The sequence below is a fragment of the Ctenopharyngodon idella genome, chromosome 20, assembly GCF_019924925.1.
Source record: "Ctenopharyngodon idella isolate HZGC_01 chromosome 20, HZGC01, whole genome shotgun sequence".
Taxonomy (NCBI): Eukaryota; Metazoa; Chordata; class Actinopteri; order Cypriniformes; family Xenocyprididae; genus Ctenopharyngodon; species Ctenopharyngodon idella.
The window spans coordinates 3,640,269-3,667,249 of NC_067239.1; the positions used below are offsets into that span (position 1 = coordinate 3,640,269).

The 26,981-nt window shown below is 36.6% G+C and overlaps 1 protein-coding gene across 1 annotated transcript in view; it reads right to left on the reverse strand.

Annotated features, from left to right (window-relative positions):
- adcy1a (adenylate cyclase 1a) overlaps positions 1 to 26,981 on the reverse strand; it is a 54,631-nt gene that overhangs the window by 17,737 nt on the left and 9,913 nt on the right. The window contains 11 exon segments of the mRNA XM_051874802.1: positions 563 to 652; positions 2,139 to 2,223; positions 2,385 to 2,482; positions 4,647 to 4,841; positions 7,400 to 7,555; positions 8,617 to 8,758; positions 8,879 to 9,037; positions 11,912 to 12,039; positions 18,080 to 18,099; positions 18,102 to 18,190; positions 21,458 to 21,576. Of these exon segments, the coding sequence (XP_051730762.1) occupies positions 563 to 652; positions 2,139 to 2,223; positions 2,385 to 2,482; positions 4,647 to 4,841; positions 7,400 to 7,555; positions 8,617 to 8,758; positions 8,879 to 9,037; positions 11,912 to 12,039; positions 18,080 to 18,099; positions 18,102 to 18,190; positions 21,458 to 21,576 (1,281 nt within the window).

Consider the following 26,981-nt stretch of genomic DNA (forward strand, 5'->3'; position numbering starts at 1 on the left):
GTGGCCAGCGGTTTAGACATTAATGGCTGTGTGTTGAGTTATTTTGAAGAGACAGCAAATTTACACTGTTATACAAGCTGTACACTCACTACTTTACATTGTAGCAAAGTGTCATTTCTTCAGTGTTGTCACATGAAAAGATATAATAAAATATTTACAAAAATGTGAGGGATGTACTCACTTCTGTGAGATACTGTATGTATGTATGTATATATACATATATATATATATATACACACTTTCATTTAATTAACCTGAGTAGAAGAATAATTACTTTCCCAGAAAGCTTTAATTTGGTTGCAACAAATTAATACTATGATAAAATGCATTACAAAGGGTTTTTTCAAAGCTTAGTACATATTGAATATTATTATGATCTTTAAAATATTGTTTGATTTAACATTATAGCCTTCATACAGCTCAAGTAAAGTGTTATCACAAGGTCTAATGCATGACAAGAAATAAATGAGTCAACCTGTTAAAATCTTTTGCACTCATTTTTTCTATCAGTGTGATAAGCAACACCCTCATACTCTCTTCTACTGTACACACACACACTCACCACACACCCCTGGGTCACAGAGTACATCAGCAGAACCAGAAACCCACACAGAACTGTTCTGATCTGCAGGGTCAGACAGTCAGGAGAGCACTGAGAAGACAGAGAGGAGAGAGGAGTCAGTAAACCTGCTGAGAAAAAGCACACAGAGACCAGAGATTGACATTTTATGAAGAAAATCACAGTGGTGTCTGCCTGCGCAAAACTCACCTCCTTGACGCTAGAGTGCTGTGGGTGGTTGCTAGGTGGTGCTAGGGTGCTCTGGGAGGTTGCTAAGGTGTTGTGTCTGCTAAGGTGTCCTGAGTAGTTGTTGTTAGTTAATGGCAGGGAGTTCTGGGTGGTTGATAGGATGTTCTAGATGGTTGCTAGGTGGTGCTAGGGTGTCTCTGATGGTTGTTAGGTGGTACTAGGGTGCTCTGGGAGGTTGCTAAGGTGTTGCTACGTGGCTGCTAAGGTGTCCTGAGTAGTTGTTGGGTGATGGCAGGGCACTCTGGGTGGTCGCTAGGGTGTTGCTATGTGGCTGTTAAAGTGTCCTGAGTAGTTGTTGTTAGTTAATGGCAGGGTGCTATGGGTGGTTGCTAGGATTGTCTAGATGGTTGCTAGGTGGTGCTAGGGTGTCTCTGATGGTTGTTAGGTGATACTAGGGTGCTCTGGGAGGTTGCTAAGGTGTTGCTATGTGGCTCCTAAGGTGTCCTGAGTAGTTGTTAGGTGATGGGAGGGCGCTCTGTGTCCTCAGGGTGCTCTGGGTGGTTGCCAGAGTGTTTCTAGGGTGTTCTAGATGGTTGTTAGGTGGTTCCAGGGTGTTATGGATGGTTGTTTGGGTATTGCTAAGGTGTTCTGGGTGATTGCTAGGGTGTTGTTAGGATAGTTGCTTGGCGGTGCTAGGGTGCTCCAGGTGGTTGTTAGGGTGTTGCTCTGTGGTTGCTAAGGTGTCCTGAGTAGTTGTTGTTAGTTAATAGCAGGGTGCTCTGGGTGGTTGCTAGGATGTTCTAGATGGTTGCTAGGTGGTATTAGGGTGTCTCTGATGGTTGTTAGGTGGTACTAGGGTGCTTTGGGTGGTTGCTAAGGTGTCCTGAGTGGTTGTTTTTAGTTAATGGCAGGGTGCTCTGGGTGGTTGATAGGATGTTCTAGATGGTTGCTAGGCGGTGCTAGGGTGTCTCTAATGGTTGCTAGGTGGTACAAGGGTGATTTGGGAGGTTGCTATGTGGCTGCTAAGGTGTCCTGAGTAGTTGTTGGTAGCTAATGACAGGGTGCTCTTGGTGGTTGCTAGATGATGCCAGGGAGTTCTGTGTGCTAGGGTGTCTCTGATGGTTGATATGTGGTACTAGGGTGCTCTGGGAGGTTGCTAAGGTGTTGCTACGTGGCTGCTAAGGTGTCCTGAGTAGTTGTTGGGTGATGGCAGGGCACTCTGGGTGGTTGCTAGGTGGTGCCAGGGAGTTATGAGTGGTTGCTAAGGTATTTGTAGGGTGTTCTAGGTGGTTGTTAGGTGGTGCTAAGGTGCTCTGGTTGGATGCAAGGGTATTTGTAGTTGGATGCAAGGGTATTTGTGTGTTTGTGTGTGCGCGCGCATGCGTGTTACCTGCACATGAGTGATGTGAAGGTACATCACACTTGCCATGTGGAAGCACAAACAAAGAACCAGAAGAATCACAACCAGAAGACCTCTGCAGCAAGAGAGAGAGAGGGAAAGAGAGGGGTTTCACATGTTATATGGATGTGTGTTGTGTGATGCAGTGACCTGAGCAAGTAAAATGTGTCTGGCAAATAAAGAAAAGGTGTGTTATGTTGTTGTGTCAGGTATTGTGTGTATGTGTGATTTACATACTGAGGAATGATGAGAAAATAGACCACTGCAAAAAATGAGGTGAGGACAAGCGATATAACCACTGCACTGATGAAGGCTTCGTCATACACTTGCTGATACTGCGTGACAGAGAGAGAGAGAAAGTTTGATAGATCGTAGCAGTTACATGTGTGTAAAGGTATTTCAACCACTGTATTTGCACTTTTAGCCCCCGTGGACTTTTAGAAAATGTAGTCTGAACCATCATGCACAAATGTCATTTCCACCACATTAAAAATCACCATTTATTTTGTGATGGAAATGATGATGAAAGAAATGACATTTTAAACATTTTTTTAAATAAAATGGTGACTCTTTTGTCGTGCTAAGGCTAATTTCACCATTTTTCACATTTTATGTATCCCGAACACACACAATTAAATCATTTTCTAAATATTTTAAGATTGAAAGAAAAACGAATAAATCTACAGCATATACAGTATAAAAGGCATTTTTAAGTAGCAAAAACAAACAAAGAAGATGTGATAAAAAGTTTCCAAGACAATTTTAATTGTTTAAATCATTTCATGTTGACAAAAATCAATACATAAAAGTGCTGAAAGTTGAAGAAACAGCCGTGTGTGTGTTCATGTAAACATATGTTTTGTTGTATCTGTTGTAGGTGTCACAAGCTACGTGTATTTGTGTCATTCCAGCGCAGACTGTGAGAGATCAATGCAACACACTGCTTTGTGCGTCAGCTTCATTAGAGTATAAAGCCAGCATCCCCCTCTTCACAAGAGACAGATGCAATGTCATTATACTCCCAGAGAGAGCAGGGAAAGCCACCGCGCTCCTGCACGCATGAGTGTGTGTGTGTGTGTGTAAGAAAGAGAATACATGTCGTGAGTCTGACAGATTTTCCCAAATCATTACTGTTGCCCCCATTCTGTTAGGGTGGGCAGACGTCTCACATGAATCGAAGATGGGAGGGATTGGAGAGGAGTGAATACAGGCAAAGAAATAGAGAACAGAGCTATGGAGAGAGCTAGTGAGAAACGGGGGAGAGAGAGAGATGAGGGGGAGAGAGGATGTTGAAAGTGAGAGGAGACAGGGAGTCACGAAGCACAACGGAACAATGCGGGGGATGCGGCGTGTGTGTCTGAGGAAATTCTTCACTCCATCTCTCTCGCATTTCGCTAAGTCACTACTGCCAATTGCCCTGGATCGGTTACTGCTGTGTTAGGGACACTGGGGCATGTTGTCACACTTTTCACTCCAGTGAATATTTCACAGGGTTTTTAAAGTCTATTTCTGCATAGACACACACTATATCATTCAAAAGTTTGGGGTCAGTATGATATTTTTATAAATAAATAAATACATTAAACTGCATTAAACTGATCAAAAATGACAGTAAAGACATTTATAATGTTACAGAAGATTTTGGTTTCAAATAAATGCTGTTCTTTTGAACTTTCTATTTATCAAAGAATCCTGAAAAAAAGTTTTTTAACATTGAAACTAATATGAAATGTTTCTTGAGCAGCAAATCATCATATTAGAATGATTTCTGAAGGATCATGTGACACTGAAGACTGGAGTAATGATGCTGAAAATTCAGCTTTGATCACAGGAATAAATTACATTTAAATATATATTAAAACAGAAAACTGCTCTTTTAAATTGTAATAATATTTCACAATATTGCTGTTTTTACTGTATTTTTGATCAAATAAATGTAGCTTTGGTGAGCAGAAGAGACCTTAAAAAATAAAATCTTAAAAAAAAACCTTACCAAACTCCAAAATTTTGAATGGTAATTTACCTTAAAGTCTTGTATATATAAAATAATAATAATAATAATATTAAAGCTTTTGATAAAGTTCATTGAACACATGGTTACCAATAGTGGGGTAAGTTGTCATAATGGAACTTGCCGTTAAACATTGTATTATAAAATATAAAATAAAATATTATAAAATAATCAACAAACATTGTAATTAATACATTTAGATAAATTTATACATTTTAAAACACAAAAATATATCTATTTTTTAATTTAAAAACTTTTAAATTACAATTTTTTAAACTTTTTTCAGTGTGGTTTTAAAGTGATTACTTATTTCCCCAGCAGCTATAGCAAAAAATATGACAGTATAATATGATGTTAGTTTAGCTTGGACACATAATTAAAAAAAAAAAAATCATTCCATTTTAAGAGGTTCAAAACAGTCTTTGTGACAACTTCCCCCATGTAACATCTAGCCCCGCTCACACCATTATGCAGCTGTGTGTACTCACTCTCTGCTCTCTCTCTCTGCTCCTGTATGTTAGGGTAATGTAGTTGAGGTCTGCCGTCTCGGACTCCGTCTGCCGTGCTTCTATCAGACGGCCGATATAACGGTTCACTCTGGTCCCGGGAGAGTTCTGCACCATTCCTGCCGAAAATGACGTCCGATTACGCAGCTTCTCAGAAGCTGTTCGCAACGCTCGTCTCTGGAAACCCAGGGAAAATTTCAGTTCAGTTCCAGTATAGCAGATTCCAAAATTTCACGTTTATATACAAATAAATTTAAGTTCAGTAGTGGGAAAGATTTTCAATAAATAATGTCATAAACTTTGATCTGTTGCTTATGCAAAGCTATCATATGACTTCAGAAGATTTAAAATATAGTCATATGGACCACTTTTATGGTGCATTTTTTGGCAGCGTGAACATATTTCAAATGTCTTTATTTGTGTATATACAGGTTTGGAATGACATGAGGGTGAGTAAATGATGACAAAAGTTTCATTCTTGGGTGAACTATCACATTATGATTATTAGGTAACGAAAGAACCTTTTAAACTCATCTAGACACAAATCTACAGTACATGGTGACAGATGGGAATTCAACACATCTCAGCATATTTTCTCACACATGCAATGGTGATAAGATGTTTAATTATGCACTGATACAAGTCAAAACACACACACACACACACACACACACACACACACAGTCACACATGATGAGAACAGTAAATCTGCAGTGGTGATTGGATCTGTGTGCAATCATCCACTCATCTGAAGAAGTGGCATTAAAGAGTGGACTGGATTAAAACAGAGTGAATGTGATTTGTGTGGGTGTGAAAGGTGATTTAGGGTGATTTGGGGATTTTGGTTTTGCAAGTATTGGAGGACTGTCACTGTACACAAAGCAGCAATCACAATATATCAGCAGAACCAGAACCAGTTTTCGCTGACTGACTGATTGTGACATCATTACACGGTGATGTCTTAACTCATGATTAATAATTATGTTATCAATATTAATGAGCCAAACCTTCATTTTGTTTCAGTTCTTGTGCAGATACACTTAAGATCGGCAGGGCGTACTACTCAGATTTTCCACTGCAATTTAATATTAGACCAGACTTGACATTTTACTGTAATGTTCACATGACAACAATGTACTAAAAACTGAAAAGTTTTACAGACTAAAAATGTTGTATTCTGCTGCCAGGCCAGTAGTTGGTGATATCTCTTTGTAAAGAAACACTACGCACCTATAGACTGAAAACATAATAAGCATGCGAATGAAGTCACCGTTTTCACAAATTCACGTTTTTGTAGTTTACACGTAGATGATAATGGTATTGTTTTCAAAAACATTTCAGGCCCCTAAAATGAACGGGCAAAACGCATACAAATTTGTTAGTTAAAAACGGTGTTGTGTAAACACCCTCTTAAACTGCAACAAAAGTGGCGGCCTTTTGTGGCCATGTTTTATGCCCATATCTGTTTATATTTGGATATTAAGAGAACTAGAATAAAATGGTTTCAAAGTTTTCTTTCATTGTTGGTTTAAATATAGAGACTACTTTTGTACTCATCAGCATTTTGTTTTAAATGTAAATGCACTCACTGTCATAAATATCTGTATACATACTGTAGATAAATAGTTCAGTCAATCCCCACACCCATTCATTTGTATGACTAAGAGTCATTTTCATTCATTTCGCTGGTGTTAAATTGTGACTTTTAACTCTTTGAAACTATGAGACTTATTGAATGTTATAATCAGGGCTTGATATTATCACCTGTCAACCCGCCAAATCCGGGTGGATTTCAGCAGTGGCGTGTAATGCAGTCACTCCTACTAGCCACTTTGGCAAGTTGAATTTTATATATGATATATACATTTTTCAACTTTAGTCTTTTAAAATGGCATCTGAAATAATAAACTAGGTGCAATGTAGTGCTGTCAAAAATATTGATTTTTCGATACATAACGGTACTGAAATATCTCAAACTCTTATAATACTCATTTTCCTCAGAATAGACACATGATACCAGCTGCTCTTTCTCTCTCTCTCATCTTTCTGACAGCGAGTCGACACACAAACCCGCCTTCCCTCACTCACTCATTTCACTTGCTCCAGATGACTACTGTTGGTGTAACAGGGCTTGAAGTTCGGCGTAGGAGTGTGCATGTTGTGCATAATTTTACTCATTCCTGCAGATTTTGTGCTCACGCCCAATTTGCGCACATAAAGCCACCTCTCAGTACTAAATGAAGTTTTTTTTGTTTTTTTTTCCGCTGCTTATTGTGTTTAAACAATCAAATACACACAAAATAATGTCAAAATGCCGGTCTTGGGGAGTATTCACGTAAACACAGTCAGTTATGTTTTAAGTGAACGTAAACATTTGGGAAAGAAAACGCATGTGTAACAGTATAATGGATCCATGCTTCAGGTCTTAAAGTGACAGCAGCCTAATATACCTGCTGCCAAATTATGAGATGATGTTAAAAATATCTATATAGCAGTTTTTCCCCATGGTATCAATGTTAAAATTGTGGCCAGTGAAAATGCTGAGTGGCTAGTAACTTTGAAAAACCACTAGCCAGAGTGACTGGTGAGCAAAAAAGTTAATGTCAAGCCCTGATTATAACTATAAAACTATTTAATATCAGTCTATTAAGTTTTGTTGATGTGAAAAAGTGGTCCTGGCCCTCCTGGTTCCACAATATCTAACATTAAGATGGACATATGCAGAAATCACGCACCTTGTCATCATCCTCACAGGTCATGACGTTGGAGAAAGGGATCTCAGCCTTGAACATCTTTCTGCAGTGCATGAGCTGCACCAGCAGGTAACAGACTGTCTTAAACTTCATCCTTTTCGCTGGTTTTATGTCTGATAGGATCAGCCCAGGAAAAATCTGCAGAGAGAGAGGGAGGGAGAGGATGGGGGTGGGAAGAAATGTGGAATGAGGAAAGAGAAAAGATTAACTGACTGTGTGAAAATGGCTGCAATAACTGTTGTCTGGAAAAAAAAAAAGAAGTGACTTAAAAAATGTGATATGAATAAGATGCCTCCAATCCATTTGAACTCCAGATGGACTAGGATGTGTGTAAGGCTTTTAAATAAAATATATTAAATATATTAAAATAATTGTTTTCTATTTTAAAATGTATTCCTGTGTTGTCAAAGCTGAATTTTCAGCATCATTACTCCAGTCTTCAGTGTCACATGATCCTTCAGAAATCATTCTAATATGCTGATAGAAATATTAATATATAACATATAATATATATCAAGAAATATTTCTTATTTTTATCAATGTTGAAAACAGTTGTGCTGCTTTTTGTGGAAACCACGATAAGAAAAAAAAAATTAGGATTCTTTAATGAATAAAAAAAGTTCAAAATTCACAACTAATGTTTGTCCAATTATATCTTTCCCTTCCACAAAATGTTCTTTATTGTTGTTATTGTCTAAAATGTTCTTTACACTAAGACGCAGAAAGGTTCTTTGGTAAACCAAAATGGCATCATCGCTGTGAAAACCCCCTTTCAGAAGCTTTCATTTTAAGACTGTGGCTGACCGTAATGTAAATAAAGTCTATTGGCTATTTAAATGCTTCCTGTTTCAATAGGAAATCAGTCAACACAGCAAAGAAAACTGCTCATCATCTGTGGCTCTTTAAAAACAGCATTAAAAAAAGCTAAATGGACACTGTTTTGTTCTCAATAGCTGTTAATCAAATGCAATCATTTCCTGTAGCACTAAAATTACTTTTTCTAATTCTTTACTGCCAATGTAACCAAAAAAATCCCAATAATAGCAGTGGCTAAGATATGTCCACTTTTCACAATCCAGTCAAGTTTCCCTCTTACATTATTTACAGTAAAGCTTGTATTATCGAGAAAAAGCCTCATTACAGATGCTTTACAAGAGTTTATTCATGTTGTCTACGATGTGATGATGATGTGTTTGTACCTTGCGTCTGTGTGAGGGTACGATGAAGAACGTCTCGATGGCGTGTTTGCTGAGGAAAGCGTGTCTCTCGTGGCCAAAGCCCGGCTCCACCTCGTAATCTCCATTCAGACATTCCAGCGTTGCCTTGGTGATATGAACCTTCCTGTTGGGGGAGGGGCAAACGATCACACTATCACCTTTCTGTTCATATAGTCCTCGCTACATGAAGGTTGTGTGACGGTTTAATATCTGATTATGTTGTTACATGAGGTGTGGGACTGACCCAGGCAGTCCTCCTGCCTCCATCATGTTGGCCAGTGTGACGTCATTGGACCAGACGTCATACTGCCACTTTCGGAGCCCCAGAACCCCGCACAGCACGCGGCCCGTGTGCAAACCCACACGCATGTTCAGGTTCACCTCGGTCGCTTCCGCAACAGACCTGATTACACACACATATTCGCAAAGAGGCACATTTTGTTGCATTTTCAACATATTAGTAGTCTTTATACTGACACCTACTGGTGTGGATGAAACATCACAAAAGAGCAAAAGTTTTTGGTTACAGATGCAATTGTAGATATGACCTCTCCGCATGCACATTCAACACCCATGACTAATTTACGGTAAAATTTACCATACGATAAGAATATTAAAATAATAAAATACGATAAATAATAAAATACGATAATTTAAGGTAAAAAAAAAAATATGTAGAAATATTAGGGAATTGTACAACTGGGATTTCCAGACCTATAAACTAGGAAAGTCATGGAAATAGTAAACTTTTAGTTATAATCTGATATATATCTTATTGGCTAAATATTACTAAAGTAAAACTTGCTTGTAAACCATAGTTATGTCCGAATTTTTTATTTATTTTTTTAAAGTTATTTTTAAAACTTTTTAAAAAAAAAAAAGTTAAATGGAACAGAAGTAGCGAAAGATCTTTTCATCCTTATAGTGACGTACATCTAAGCAAAATGGATTATCCAAAAGGAAAAAAAGTGGGACTTGGTTCTATCCATCAGTTATAATAAATAAATAAATAAAATATATGCATGGATAAATCATTCACAATAAGATCTAGAGTTGTACGATTGTGGATAAATTGAGAATCACGTTTTTTTTTTTTTTTTCCAAACAGAGTTCACAATTCTCCCACGATTCTGAACAGACAAGAGGCATGCACGTCTGAACAGACAACTAAACAAAATAACTTAAAAATTTACTAGAGGTTCTGACAAAATGTTCATTGCTGTAGTCTATTTAAAATGTTTAATCAATTTGAATTAATTATTTTTTAAAAATCGGTTTGAATGAATGATTCAATGACTCACTCACAAATACTTCACTTGTTTCATTACTGGATGAATCAGCGTTTTTGATTGACACTCTTGAATGAATGATTCAATGACATACGTTTAAGTCACTTGTCGCCACCTACTGGTGTAACGATGTAATTGATACAATCTTTGCTTGAAGCGCCAAGTTACTTTCAAAAGGATTTTGATCGCTACTGTAGACATCAGAGACTATATATATATCCAAGCTATAAATATTCTATTCCAGTACTTCTGTGATAATTAGAATATTTGTAACACGGAAATAACGATATTGTGTGGTTGAAAAGGCTGTTTGTGAAGCTGTTTCATACCTAACTGCTCTCTCTGGCTCAGCGGCAGCGCGAACACAGATGTGAATGTTTGTTACGGTGTGATTTTGTCAAAGGTTTAATAGACACAGGCGAATCGTTATCATTTAGGAATGAAATTGCGTGGGTGTTTGAATTGAGATTGTGATCTTTTAACGACTAATTGTGCGGCTCTAATAAGATCTATAACAAATAGACCTCAAAGGGTTAGTTCACCCAAAAATGAAATTTCTGTCATTAATTACTCACCCTCATGTTGTTCCAAACCTGCAAGACCTTCGTTCATCTTCAGAACACAAATGAAGATATTTTTGATGAAATCCGAGGTTTTTTTTTTTATCTCCCATAGAAAGCAACAACTTTATTCAACAATTTCCTCTCTACCCTGTCAGTCTTCTATGCAGTTTACGTTGAAGACAAATTGCAGAGCTCCCAGGTTCTATGTTAGAATGCCGACTCATTATTTGGCCGGCTCCTGCATCAGCATCACAGGCATGCGTCGTGTTGCTCACATGTACAGCGTCGGCCAATACTGAGCCAGCGTTCAGACGTAAACACGGAAGCTCTGCACTGCGTCAACTGCATAGGAGACTGACAGGGTAGAGAAGAAATTGTTGAATAAAGTCATTTTTGTTTTGTTTTTGTGCACAAAAAGTATTCTCGTCGCTTCATAACATTAAGGTTGAACCACTGTAGTCACGTTGACTATTTTAACAATGTCTTTACTACTTCTCTGGACCTTGAATGTGGTCATTTCAGTTCATCAAAAACATCTTAATTTGTATTTCCGAAGATGGTCTTACGGGTGTGGAACGACATTAGGGTGAGTAATTAATGACAGAAATTTCATTTTTGGGTGAACTAACCCTTTAAATCGATTTTAAATCCTCATGTACTGTAATCACTATAACAAACAATATTGCAAACAACAGAAAAGGTCCTAAAAATTAATTGGTGAAATCATATAAATGAATTGGTGAAAAGTGTGGGAACCCTGAATGCTATATTGCCATCTAGAAAACTAGAGTCAGTTTTTCCCCCTTTTTTTTCTCAAAAGCTTCTTATTCTCACCTTATCCCTCACTATAATGCCGGATCTGATGATTGAAGAGAGAGAGGGGGCTTTGGCAGGAGGAATTTCTTTTCTGTTTGCTACCAGCACAAAGCAGGAGATCTACACTAATGTGAGACCGAAAGTGTGTGTGTGTGTGCGTGTGTGTGTGTGTGTGTGTGAGAGAGAGAGAGAGAGATGTGTTTCTGTGCGAGTTTTTGTCCGTGCATGCCTGTGTGTGTGTGTGTGTGTGTGTGTGTGTGTGTGTATGTGTGTGTGTGTGTGTGTGTGCATATTCTAACACCTGTGTGAGGTGATAAGAGACTGCAGCAGTGAAAGCCGCCTTAGAATTCAGAGCAGAGAAGTGAATATAGTGAAGCAGGTCTCACACACACACACACACACACACACACACACACACACACACACACACACACACACACACACATTCCCACACACACACACACATTCCCACACACACACACACATTCCCACACAAATAAAATCACTATAGCTTTCAAATACAGTCTGTCAGATGATGGTAGCTGCTGCTGGTCGGCTCAGCGACTGCTGTTAAAACAAAATGAGGTTTGGCCACAAACACTGACTCACGTGATGGTGTCGATCATGTCCAGACCCATCTCCACACAGCAGTGAGCGTGGTCCGCTTTGGGCTGGGTCAGGCCGGACACGCAATAATAACAGTCTCCCAAGATCTTAATCCTCCTGCAATGGTTTTCCTGCCAATCAGACACACAAAAGCACGATGGGAGTTTTTCCAGAGACACACAAAGCCAATAAAAGGGATGTGCAGTTGAAAGCAAGTCAGCGATGCTGTTGATAAATAATGTGATATATCTACCAGGTTATTCAGAATCTGATTTCTGACATGTTTACACAATTTATAAGTGAAGAAAATAATGATTATGGTACTTCTGGGACAAACCATTAGGATTTTTATTGCTTTGACAGTTAAGAAATGAGCAGATGAAAATTTATTTGGCTATCAAAATACCACTTCTGTTTATATATATATATATATATATATATAAAGCTGTTTGTGTGCTTGTCATTTTATGTGGAACTTAAGTCTAAAGGCCTATTCACACCAAGAATGGTAAGTTTAACTTCAGTGATAACTATTTTAGAGTCCACACCTATGGAAGCTTGTTTCCACCACTGAATAAAAAAATAAAAAAGGTAATTGTGACTTTATCCCACAATTCTGACTTTTTCTCGCAATTATGAGTTGCAATTTTTCTCGGCATTGCAATTCAGATTTTTTTCTCAGAATTGTGTGTTATAAACTCAAAATTGCGACGTATAAAGTCAATTGCGAGTTATAAAGTCAGAATTGCGTGATACAAATTCAACTGCGAGTTATAAAGTCACAATTGCGAGTTATAAAGTCACAATTGCAATATAAACAACTGCGAGTAAGAAAGTCAGAATTGCAAGTTAAAGTCAGAATTGTGAGTTATAAACTCACAATTGTTAGTTATAAAGTCAGAATTGCGAATTATAAAGTTAATTGCGAGTTATAAAGTCAGAATTGCAAGTAATAAAGTCAGAATTGCAAGTTATAAAGTCAATTGCGAGTTATAAAGTCAGAATTGCGAGTTATAAAGTCAGAATTGCGAGTAATAAAGTCAGAATTGCGAGTTATAAAGTCAGAATTGCAAGTTGTAAAGTCAGAATTGCGTGATATAAAGTCAGAATTGCGAGTTATAAAGTCAGAATTGCGAGTTATAAAGTCAGAATTGCAAGTTATAAAGTCAGAATTGCAAGTTATAAAGACAGAATTGCGTGATATAAAGTCAGAATTGCGAGTTATAAAGTCAGAATTGCAAGTTATAAAGTCAGAATTGCGTGATATAAAGTCAGAATTGCGAGTTATAAAGTCAGAATTGCGAGTTATAAAGTCAGAATTGCAAGTTATAAAGTCAGAATTGCAAGTTATAAAGTCAGAATTGCGTGATATAAAGTCAGAATTGCGATATAAACAACTGCGAGTAATAAAGTCAGAATTGCGTGATATAAAGTCAGAATTGCAAGTTATAAAGTCAGAATTGCGAGTTATAAAGTCAGAATTGCGATATAAACAACTGCGAGTAATAAAGTCAGAATTGCGTGATATAAAGTCAGAATTGTGAGTTATAAAGTCAGAATTGCGAGATATAAAGTCAGAATTGTGAGTTATAAAGTCAGAATTGCGAGATATAAAGTCAGAATTGCAAGTTATAAAGTCAGAATTGCGAGTAATAAAGTCAGAATTGCATGATATAAAGTCAGAATTGCGAGTTATGAAGTCAGAATTGCGAGATATAAAGTCAGAATTGTGAGTTATAAAGTCAGAATTGTGAGTTATAAAGTCAGAATTGCGAGATATAAAGTCAGAATTGCAAGTTATAAAGTCAATTGCGAGTTATAAAGTCAGAATTGCGAGATATAAAGTCAGAATTGCGAGTTATAAAGTCAATTGTGAGTTATAAAGTCAGAATTGCAAGTTATAAAGTCAGAATTGTGAGTTATAAAGTCAGAATTGCGTGATATAAAGTCAGAATTGTGAGTAATAAAGTCAGAATTGCAAGTTGTAAAGTCAGAATTGCGTGATATAAAGTCAGAATTGCGAGTTATAAAGTCAGAATTGCGAGTTATAAAGTCAGAATTGCAAGTTATAAAGTCAGAATTGCAAGTTATAAAGTCAGAATTGCGTGATATAAAGTCAGAATTGCGAGTTATAAAGTCAGAATTGCAAGTTATAAAGTCAGAATTGCGTGATATAAAGTCAGAATTGCGAGTTATAAAGTCAGAATTGCAAGTTATAAAGTCAGAATTGCAAGTTATAAAGTCAGAATTGCGTGATATAAAGTCAGAATTGCGATATAAACAACTGCGAGTAATAAAGTCAGAATTGCGTGATATAAAGTCAGAATTGCAAGTTATAAAGTCAGAATTGCGAGTTATAAAGTCAGAATTGCGATATAAACAACTGCGAGTAATAAAGTCAGAATTGCGTGATATAAAGTCAGAATTGTGAGTTATAAAGTCAGAATTGCGAGATATAAAGTCAGAATTGTGAGTTATAAAGTCAGAATTGCGAGATATAAAGTCAGAATTGCAAGTTATAAAGTCAGAATTGCGAGTAATAAAGTCAGAATTGCATGATATAAAGTCAGAATTGCGAGTTATGAAGTCAGAATTGCGAGATATAAAGTCAGAATTGTGAGTTATAAAGTCAGAATTGTGAGTTATAAAGTCAGAATTGCGAGATATAAAGTCAGAATTGCAAGTTATAAAGTCAGAATTGCGAGTTATAAAGTCAGAATTGCGAGTTATAAAGTCAGAATTGCGAAATATAAAGTCAGAATTGTGAGTTATAAAGTCAGAATTGCGAGTTATAAAGTCAGAATTATAAAGTTATCGTTATAGTTAGCATCATTGGTGTGAATGGGTCTTAACAGATAAGCCTATTGCAAAAGCTTGTATTTTAAACTGTAATAATATGTCACAATATTACTGCTTTACTGTATTTTTTGATGAAATAATTGCAGCCTTATGGTGAGCATGAGACTTTAGGACAGTAGTGTAGTTACTATTCATTTTTTTTCCAATTGAGTTGTAATGAAAAGGAAGCTTTTCAGATTTAGCTCACATCTGGAATTTTCACTTCACAAATTTGTCCTTGAACTGTAGATACCGATTCAAATAGGCCCTTTTGCAAAGACAGGATAATACCATTCACATTGATTCAACAAAACAATGAGACACTTTAGACTAAAGAGATTGAGACAAACATAAAGACAGAAAAAAAGGAACTCTTCGCAGATCATTTGCTCTATTTCATTAGAGATGCACCATCTGGCACCACAGGGCAGGAGGAGACTGTGGGAAACCCCCTGTCACAGCACACACACACACAGACACACACACACACACACACACACACATAACACACACCATCTGTGCCAGTCAATTCCAACTGTTGCCTGAATTACAAACTAATGTCGAACTTGGAAAAAGTTTAGATTTTTGTGTTTGTGTGACAGAGCTGCATTTCACAGAAGCCTTACTTTTCTCTGGAACAGACTGTATTTAATAAAGACTTACACTTGCTGACTTGGGGATACAGAAAGACAAACTAAGCCAAGAAAGTGTTAAAGGTAAGGAAACTGATGAAAGTGAAAATTTGGAGCTAATCTGCTTTTATCTCTTTCTAACACCAGCACACTAAACAGTTTTTACTTATTGGAGGAAAATAATTACAATCCACGGAGAACATCCAAATAATGCAAAAGCCTCTAGTAAAAGTTGTAGTGGTTATTTACAGTACATCAAAGCTACCTCTGTATGATCTCAGACAGCTCCTTTGAAAAGTGCAAACAGTCACAGCTGTCAGGATGGTAATTTAGCATTTACTGTGAGAAGCTGCTGAAATATTTACTGGTGTTTGCTAAGACAAGCATCTCTATTGCTATTGTTAGGGATCTGAGCAAACCCTTAACATTCTATCAAACTTCTGTGAGTAACCTGTCGGTTGAACATGAAAGATACCAGATAACATCTCAAATTATGTGGTTTGTTCGGGACAAGGTAGGAAAATACTTTTCTGACCTAAATGCTTTTCTGAGTGATCAGACTTATGTTTTTATCTGGTGGATGGGCAAAAGACTTTTGTAAAAGAAGTACATTTTAGCTAACTTTTTTAATTACATAAATAATATACTTTAAAAGAATATACTTAAGTGTGAACTGAATGTAATGTTTTCAGACACTTAATTGCATTTTAATTGCAATTAAATGAAAATGTTTAAATTTATATTAAATCCAATTAACTGAACTTTAGAGTGCACTTTTGTCCCACTTAAGTAGAGGGACAGTTCACACAAAAATGAAAATTATCCCATGATAATCACCCTCAAGCCATTCTAGGTGTTTATGACTATCTTCTTTCAGATGAACACAATTGGAGTTATATTAAAAAATATCCCTGCTCTTCCAAGCTTTATAATGGAGCTTCTGATTTTGAAGCCCAAAAAAGCGCATCCATCCATCATAGAAGTAATCCATACGACTCCAGGGGGTTAATAAAGGCCATCTGAAGCGAAGTGATGGGTTTTTGTAAGAAAAATATCCATATGTACAACTTTATAAACTATAATAACCAGCTTCCGGCAAACATCCATATGCAAGTCGACTTGTGGCGTAAGTGTAACCTCTGACGCGATACAAGACGTATTGAGGAACGCGGAAGCACAGAGGATAGAGTAAAACAAAACACGAGTCAAGAATTAGAAGTCTAAAACAAGAATGTTTAAATAGAAATGTCAAAATATTTCGATATAAGAGTAGAGGAGCTTGAGTTTGTTGCCCAGCCCTATTTGTTTGAACTGAATAAAGAGTCATATACACCTAGGATGGCTTGAGGGTGAGTAAATCATGGGATATTTTTCATTTTTGGATGAACTAACCCTTTAAGGAAATCTTTATATGTAATTTCATAATTCCATCTGTTGTTTTTGAAATATGTATATGTAAAAAGATGAATGTACTGACAATCATTTATGGCAAACTTTGGATACACTTTATTTCGATGGTCCACTTTAGACATTCTACTAACTATAAGTAACTTTGCAACTACATGTCAACTAACTCTCATTAGAGTATTAGTAGTCTGTTAGGTTAGGGTTAGGTGTTATGGTTTGGGTTAGCAGAATAAGTTGCCATGTAGTTGGTAAAGTTACTTATAGTTAGTAGAATAACTAAAGTGTAGCCAAAGACTAGGGAGTGGGCTGTGTTGTCATAGTCAAGAAAGCAACCATGTATAGCAGCCACCTAGCAACGCCCTAGCAACAACCAACATTTCCGGAAAGCATCGTTAGCCAAATATGGTCGCAAGTCCCATTGAACTCTATTGGTAACGACGGAACTTGCAACCATAGTTCGCTTTGGGAAATGCACCCCAGAACAGTTTATCAACAACATAGCAATGAGCTAAAAATTCGGTGCACCCGAAATCACACACTGTCTGAGCAGGTACTAGATTAGAATTTGATCTTACTTTGCGACCATTAAAATAGTATGTTCTATATAGTATGAATATGGGTAGAATGAATGAAATCCGGACATACTACATCCTCCATGTTGTTACTGACACATGACCAACCAGCGTCCGTTGTGTCGCTTCATACCATTGATAAATCCTCTCCCGTGGTCTCATGGGATAGTAAAATGTCCATCGAATGCACACTTCAGAATCTCGGCAGAAGTAGTAGGTCATCTGCCTAATGTTTTTCGAATACTATGTATTGGACATGCTACTTTTTCGCAAACTATATAGTATTTGATTTCGGATGCAGCGTAAGAAGACTTTATCAACCACACAGCAATGCTTTAGCAACCACCAACAGATACCTAGTATTCCTGTTTCGTTTTTTATGCTGTTTTACTGTTGGCAAGTTGTTTTAGAGGAAGTGGTATTTTTTCTACCAAAAAGCACGTTGCATTTTTCTCAGTCAGAAGTCTTTTGTCCACTGTTGGATACTATAGGATAATAGCGTTTCTAACTCAAATGCTTCCTCTCTTCCGCAGTGTACAAAAGGACTCTATGAGAAGCTGTGGCCACTAATGGGGATTATGATTATAATGCTGATTAGCATATTGCCGCCAGACTGTGAGCAATCATATGTTACCGCATACGCCCATTGACTCAAGCTTTCTGATGTGATTTGCTCGCCCCTTCCTTCCTCTCAACACATACATGCCAATAGTATTACTTACTGTAGCGAGCTCATCAAATTTCCGAAGAGCTCGTTCAGGAGTTTGACCAGCTCTTGGGCCGTGCACTGTGAAGCTAGACTGGTAAACCCGACAATGTCTGCAAACAGGATGCTGCAGAGAATGAGAGGACAACAGGTTACGGTGATTCACAACAGACCTTACACTGTTCTTTGTAACGGCTTGGGGACAAGCCAAAAACTGTGTTTTATCAGAAACATGCACAGCAGGACTATAAAAGCAATATAAATCAACCAGCGTCTGTTGGCCTTTTTCCATTAAAACATTAGAGTCGGTAGATTAAGCCAGGCCAGGGGTCTAGGGGTTACATGGCTCACCCAATCATGAGTTTGACCGACCTAAGGCCCAGTTTACACCTGATATTAAGATGTATTTTGGTTGATTGGATCACAAGTAGATGAGGGACACATAGCCAATTACACCTGGTATCTCTTTTGTCCACTTTCAACCACTTCTGTCCTGATTTCTTCGAGGGGAGGGTCTATTGGCGGGTAAATTTAGATCTTTCAATCTAATGGACAAAATAAGCTCACACAATTTACATATGAACGCGCACGGAGACGACAGAAAAACACAAAGAGTATCAGCTTTCGTTTCTGCTACGACAGCCACAAGACCAACCGAACACTGTGAGTGTGTGTTAGAAACCAAGAATGGTGAGAGGATATTGTGAACTTTTGCATTTTTCGTCTTCAAACCAAACTTGCGTTTCCAGCCAACAAAGTTTAAATCCCATCTGACTAGCACGCTTCCCATAATGTTTACGCATTAAAGGCAGAATATGTACGATTTTTGGATCAAAATACCCAAAAACCTCTAGAACAGTGTTATATATTTTGTTGACTTGAGTACTTGCATTATCCCAAATGTTTCTAAGAATGTTTAAATCCAGAGAAATAAGCAATTTTAACCAGGACCATGTCCGTGCGTCGCCTATCAATGACATCATACCCGCGTTACCCTCGATTTCCAGTTTTATATTGTAGAAATCATGGAAACAAAGACGCTTTAATATATTATGTGTTTTATTAGACAGGTGAACAACTGTTTGAATACATTTATGGACAGAAAATTAATCACTGTTAAACAGCTCAACACATTCAGTCTTATTGTTTGAATCTCGTTTTCTTGATTTTCCGCGAGTACCATGTTTTTTTATGCCTCAGAGAAAAACACTATTTTGTCAAGTAGCTAACATAGCATAATCAGATGCAGCTTTATTTTTAGTAACAGTAATACAGCATTTTCTCCATCATACAATGTGTTTTAAAATGAATTGCATGCCATTTAACCAACCTGGTCTCATGGAAAGACGTACCCGTGGGAACGTTTTCGCGAGTCGCAAAAATACGTACCAATACGTACATATCACTGCAGTTTCCAACAGAAATGAACACTAGGGGCAGTAAAACAGCAAGCGCTTTTAATCGTTTTCATACACAGTTACGATTACAGGGTCAGATTATGAATTAATAAAGACTTGTTTTCACGTCTCCTTGCACAATATTATGACTTCAAAATGCTTTTTACCAATTTACGATTTGTAAACGAATATATTTTGGACTTTGCATCGCTTAACCAGCTCCATATGTTTCGCTTTTCTAATATAACAAGCTTGCTCAGTAGCTCAGCTAATACGGAGTTGTACTTAGGACGAGGAAGCGGTAAAAGAGCTCAAAGATGAGAGATCAAAACAAGCTAAAACGGCACGATTACGGATGCTTTTTACGTCATATTTGCTTTTGTTAACTCTATTGGGTAGGTGTAGTGTTAGTGGTACGTTATTTTAAAATGCAATGGAGCACTACACTTTTAGCGCCACTCACCGGACAAATTTCAAATCAGAACTGCAGTGATTCAAATAAAAACCAACGTCATAAAAACGTACCATATTCACGTTTATCTGTTCAGGCAAAAAAAAATGAACACACTTTTAGCGCCACTCAGTGGACATTTCACATTGAAACTGCAGTGATATGTACGTATTGGTACGTATGTTGCGACTCGCGAAAACGTTCCCACAGGTACGTTTTTCTAATGAGACCAGGCTCCATTTATCAACACAAGCCATCCAGCATTTACTAATATGATATTCTAATATCAATCTAGCTTACTGCAGTGTGAAACAAGTGTCTCATAGAAGCTGCTGAGCGAACGCTCAGAGTAATGTTATAACATCATTTTCAACAGACTCAAATGTAACTAATATGATAAAACAGCGCTGCGTTACTCCACATACGCTTGACTGGAAGAAGCGGAAGCGGCATAATAAAACTTCTGCTGCTCTTGAGCCATGTGTCGTGTTCGTCTCTCATTAGCAATCGCTAATTACTACAGTAAAGTTAATAATCTCATCCATGAACATGATTTCTGCCTGAGTCCCGTGGGATTCTTTTCCACCAGCTGTGAGGTAAAGACGACATCTAAATCAGATTTAGCATGATTCTAAGCTAAATCTCGGCGTTATCAAGCTACACTTTTGTTTTGAATAGGCGACCTCTAGCGGTGAAAAATTACATATTGTGCTTTTAAGTCAGTAGGCGGAGAGTAGGCGGTCTTCTGTGGCTGTTCGAACACATTCAACCACATGAGCGTCTACACTACGAAAGCAATCTGTTCGAATGAGTTTTCGACTTCAGTTTTTACCTCTCAAAAAGTGGTCAAAAGTGGACAAGCTCAAAATGATTTAGACCCTGTTTACACCTGTATTTAGCGTCGTCTACTTGTGATCTGATCAACAAAACTGGATCTTAATGCTAGGTGTAAACAGGGCCAAAGAGATGATTGAGAGTACTAACATATAGCTTTTATAGAGTTCAGAGCTACAGCCCACCTTTCATCCTTGATCTGGAGCTGGGCCTGGATTAACCTCATCTTTTAGACAGTTAGTTGGTCATGGAAAAGTTACTTGTATGCATCATCTTTCACTCACAAATCGCTTGGCTGGAACAGATCTTTAGGGATGGCATATGTGTGTATGTGCTATTGTGTGAATTTGCCCCCCAGCACTTGTTCCATCTCTCACTCTCCGTCTCTCCGCATGTGTGGGCAGCGTGGGTTAATTGAGCAGCTCTTGAGTTGATAGCGCTAGCGCTGTGGGCGCTGTGCACGCTGTGTGAGCTTTGGTTGGGAGCCAGACTCAGGAACTTAGACGACTGCGCGTGAGTGGAGAGTTGTTGACTCTTATTGACTCACTGATTCAGTATTCGCAATCACAATTTAAGTACAATTGAATTGACACTGTCTGGGAAAAAAAAACCCTATAAATGTAGTGCTCTTCTCTCTCATTCATGGAATGGGTTTTCAACGTGAATGGCTTGATTATTGAAACACTCTCTCTCTCTCTCATTCTTTCTGTACCTGACGTTGTCGTGCCGTTGGATGTATATCTTGTGGAAGATTCTTTCTGGTGGTTTCAGGAAGTCCTCCTTCATCTCCATGGCAACATTCCTGGGAAGCAGGCTCATTAGGAGGCGTTCCTGTTGAAAATATCCATTACATTTTGGGATAAATAGCAAGTTTTTTTTTTTTTTTTGAGTGTCATCAGTCAAGTTTAATGTGAATTAAATGATCAATTACTATAGTACTCTTTAGACTTCATTTACTCATTTTATATCACTATCATCCCCACATTTTAAAATAATAAATATAAAGCATTAAAACTACGAAATAACACAAATAGAACTGTGGGAATTTTGGAGTGACCAAATATGACTAACAAATCAAAACTCTCTAAATTGTTCACAACTGCTGCCCTTTATTTGGTTTTTTATGGAAGCTTGTTTTTACTACAGAATCAAACAATTTAAAAGGTAATTGCGACTTTTTATCTCACAATTCTGACTTTTTTTTTTCAGAATTCGCATTTGCAAGTTATAAAGTCAGATTTCTGACTTTATATCATGCAATTCTGTCTTTTTATCATGTAATTGACTTTATATCACTCAATTCTGACTTTATAACTCGCAATTCTGACTTCATAATTCTGACTTTATATCACACAATTCTAACTTTATAATTCTGACTTTATATCACACAGTTCTGACTTTATAACTCACAATTCTGACTTTATATCACACAATTCTGACTTTATAACTCACAATTCTGACTTTATATCACACAATTCTGACTTTATATCACACAGTTCTGACTTTATAACTCGCAATTCTGACTTCATAATTCTGACTTTATATCACACAATTCTAACTTTATAATTCTGACTTTATATCACATAATTCTGACTTTATAACTCACAATTCTGACTTTATATCACATAATTCTGACTTTATAACTCACAATTCTGACTTTATATCACACAATTCTAACTTTATGTCACTCAATTCTGACTTTATATCACGCAATTCTGACTTTATAACTTGCAATTCTGACTTTATAACTCACAATTCTGACTTTATAACTCACAATTCTGACTTCATAATTCTGACTTTATATCACACAATTCTGACTTCATAATTCTGACTTTATATCACACAATTCTAACTTTATAACTTGCAATTCTGACTTTATAATTTGCAATTCTGACTTTATATCACTCAATTCTGACTTTATATCACTCAATTCTGACTTTATATCACACAATTCTGACTTTATAACTTGCAATTCTGACTTTATAATTTGCAATTCTGACTTTATATCACTCAATTCTGACTTTATATCACTCAATTCTGACTTTATATCACTCAATTCTGACTTTATAACTCACAATTCTGACTTTATAACTTGCAATTCTGACTTTATATCACTCAATTCTGACTTTATAACTTGCAATTCTGACTTTATATCACTCAATTCTGACTTTATAACTCACAATTCTGACTTTATAACTCGCAATTCTGACTTTATATCACTCAATTCTGACTTCATAATTCTGAGTTTATATATCACACAATTCTGACTTTATAACTCGCAATTCTGACTTCATAATTCTGACTTTATATCACTCAATTCTGACTTTATATCACTCAATTCTGACTTTATAACTCACAATTCTGACTTTATAACTTTATAATTCTGACTTTATATCACATAATTCTGACTTTATAACTCACAATTCTGACTTTATATCACATAATTCTGACTTTATAACTCACAATTCTGACTTTATATCACACAATTCTAACTTTATGTCACTCAATTCTGACTTTATATCACGCAATTCTGACTTTATAACTTGCAATTCTGACTTTATAACTCACAATTCTGACTTTATAACTCACAATTCTGACTTCATAATTCTGACTTTATATCACACAATTCTGACTTCATAATTCTGACTTTATATCACACAATTCTAACTTTATAACTTGCAATTCTGACTTTATAATTTGCAATTCTGACTTTATATCACTCAATTCTGACTTTATATCACTCAATTCTGACTTTATATCACTCAATTCTGACTTTATATCACACAATTCTGACTTTATAACTTGCAATTCTGACTTTATAATTTGCAATTCTGACTTTATATCACTCAATTCTGACTTTATATCACTCAATTCTGACTTTATATCACTCAATTCTGACTTTATAACTCACAATTCTGACTTTATAACTTGCAATTCTGACTTTATATCACTCAATTCTGACTTTATAACTTGCAATTCTGACTTTATATCACTCAATTCTGACTTTATAACTCACAATTCTGACTTTATAACTCGCAATTCTGACTTTATATCACTCAATTCTGACTTCATAATTCTGAGTTTATATATCACACAATTCTGACTTTATAACTCGCAATTCTGACTTCATAATTCTGACTTTATATCACTCAATTCTGACTTTATATCACTCAATTCTGACTTTATAACTCACAATTCTGACTTTATAACTTGCAATTCTGACTTTATAACTCACAATTCTGACTTTATAACTCACAATTCTGACTTTATATCTCGCAATTCTGACTTTATATCTCGCAATTCTGACTTTATAACTTGCAATTCTGACTTTATAACTTGCAATTCTGACTTTATATCACACAATTCTGACTTTATAACTTGCAATTCTGACTTTATAATTCACAATTCTGACTTTATAACTTGCAATTCTGACTTTATAATTCACAATTCTGACTTTATAACTCGCAATTCTGACTTTATAACTTGCAATTCTGACTTTATAACTCACAATTCTGACTTTATAACTCACAATTCTGACTTTATATCTCGCAATTCTGACTTTATAACTTGCAATTCTGACTTTATATCACACAATTCTGACTTTATATCATGCAATTCTGACTTTATAACTCGCAATTCTGACTTTATAACTCACAATTGCGAATTCTGAGAAAAAAAGTCAGAATTGTGAGATAAAAGGTCACAATTATCTTTTTTATTTTTTATTCAGTGACGGAAACAAGCTTCCATTGATTTTTGACATTCACTCAACCGGATTTATGAGGGATATTTTTCCAACAAAGCGCCAATGAGAATTTCTTATCCAACAAATAACAAATTGGACAGGCAATAATATGTAATTTATGTTATAGAACAAATGTGAAAGTCTCTTCAAGTAATGTTCACCACAGACATGGAAATTTCCAAGGGAAGCCATGGCCTTCCGGCTGCCCTTTAAATTGACGTCATGATTGAACATCTCTATAAAAGAAAAACCATTAAAATGTTTGTGCTGGCCATTGCGTGATGGGTACTGTATAGTTTAAAACTGGCCACTTCTGTTATCTCTATGTGTTTTATCTAATGAACTCACTGATAGCTATAAAGTGGCCAATCTCTGTGAGAGATCACAGTTTTGAGCATTGGAGTTGGTTGGCATGGCAAAGGTAAGTTTCCGTGGAAACGCATACAGTTCATTGCCAAGCCATGCGTTACTAAAAGCAGGTGATAAATGCCTTCTCGATGAGCAAACCCCAGCGAGACATGCCACCTGTGTTAAAGCCCAATGGGTCGGTCAAAAGTTTGAGCCGAGAGTTGGGTTGAGAGTTTGTATTAGCAGCATGACTGTAATTGTCTAAGCCTCTTTCATTGACTGGAATTTAAAACCAATGAACATTAGCATCTGTAACATAGATAACATGTTTTTCCTTGTTGACAAAATATAAAGTTAGCTGTTCCTGAATATCTATGTGCTTTAATATCTATACTACTGAATATACTTATTTGGTCAAAAATAAAGTAAAATAACTGTTAAAATAACTGTTTTTTAAAATGTTTTATTCCTGTGATGGTAAAGCTGAATTTTCAGCATCTGAAAGAAAAGCATTTCTTTTTAAAAAAAAATTTGAAGGGGAGTGTACATTTATAGATATTTCTAAATAAAACAAATATGGGATTATTATTATTATTATTATAAATAATACTACTTTTATTCAAAACATAAAAAGTAGGACATTGAAACACAATGTTACAAGTCTCTCCAGTCACCCCTATCCCACTTAGTTTTCCATTTAATCCAAAACATACATCTCAAATACTCTCCCTCTTGTGATTTACTTCATCTGCCCCAGAAACTCTCAAACTTTTGAAATCAATACATCAGCCACTCTTGCTGAATGTGAATGATAGATCATCTGAATGTGCGAATGGAAAGATTATAGACTGGTCCATATCTCTGCAGCGAGTGTGAGAGTTTGTGTGTCAGATAGAGAGTTGTGTGGTACAGCCTGGTGTGATGTATAGAGTGGGTGGTGTTACCTTCTATTCAGGGAGTTTGTTGGGTAGGAGGTGGATGAGTCATGTGCAAACAATTATAACCAATTTCAGTCGCTAAGGAACAAGAGGAAAGTGTCCTCTCCACTTTATTTTGTATGAGTGTGTTTTGCATCTTTCCATCTTATGCCCCTCTCCACTTCATTTATAAATCATTCAGTAATTATCCACTGCAATCTAACCAGAGCTCGGCAAGGGAGATAAGTTATGCTAATGTTGCTATTTGATTCACATTCTTTATCATTGATATAATCCACAATGACAGCTAAAGGAAGCAGTCTCACTGAGAAATAAAGTGAGATGTTGGATCTGCTTGTTCCGGTAGGTTGCTGCTGCAAGAAAGTGTTTAAACAAGTGCATCACAATCTGCTGTGTGTGCGGTTTTGTCCAAAAATGTCCATCCCACAAATATGCTAACAGATATAGCGAAGAATTTACTGTAAGTATAGAAAAGTCCCCTGTTTCTTTCAGGATTGGGCTTATAGAGGTGCTGTGTATCTAGTCAGATACATGGAAGATTTTTAAAAATATATTATTAATAAAGATTAAATATGTTAACAAATAAATGTTAAATATGTTGCGTTAACAAAACTAAAAATCATTTATTTACAGGTACTTCTTTTACATTAACTTTAATATCATCATGAATTTTATTTGCAACCCATTTTACTGTTAAAAAAAAAAATCATGGAACATGATACTGCGACGTGTATGTTCTGTTTTACTGTCATTGAGTTTTGTATTTTTCTCTGTGACTGCCCATCTGTGTTCTTAGTTAATCTCCTTGGTTGTCAATTAGCTCTATTTAGGTCCTTAGTTTACTAATTTCTGTGTTCCGCGTCATTAACGTTTTGTTGTGAGTTATACCCTGGTTATCGCCTGCTGCATGTTCCATTTTTGGATTAAGATTAAAGACTGTTTTTGTTCTGTTCCTCATGATCGTGCACTTCATTGCAGCAACACATAACAGAACGTAACAGATTTTTGTGGCGTTTTTCTTTTTTCTCTGTCTCCCTGTCACCCATGGACCTGCTGGCCGTCCAGAACTAACCCCGCCTAACTAACTAACTAACCCAGAAGGACTGTTCACTGGAGGACCACACTCAGGACTTTTTAGATCTGGTTAACAAACTATCTGGACCGGTTGCTCTGCGGAAGGCACACCTCCAGTGAATGGTCCCCAA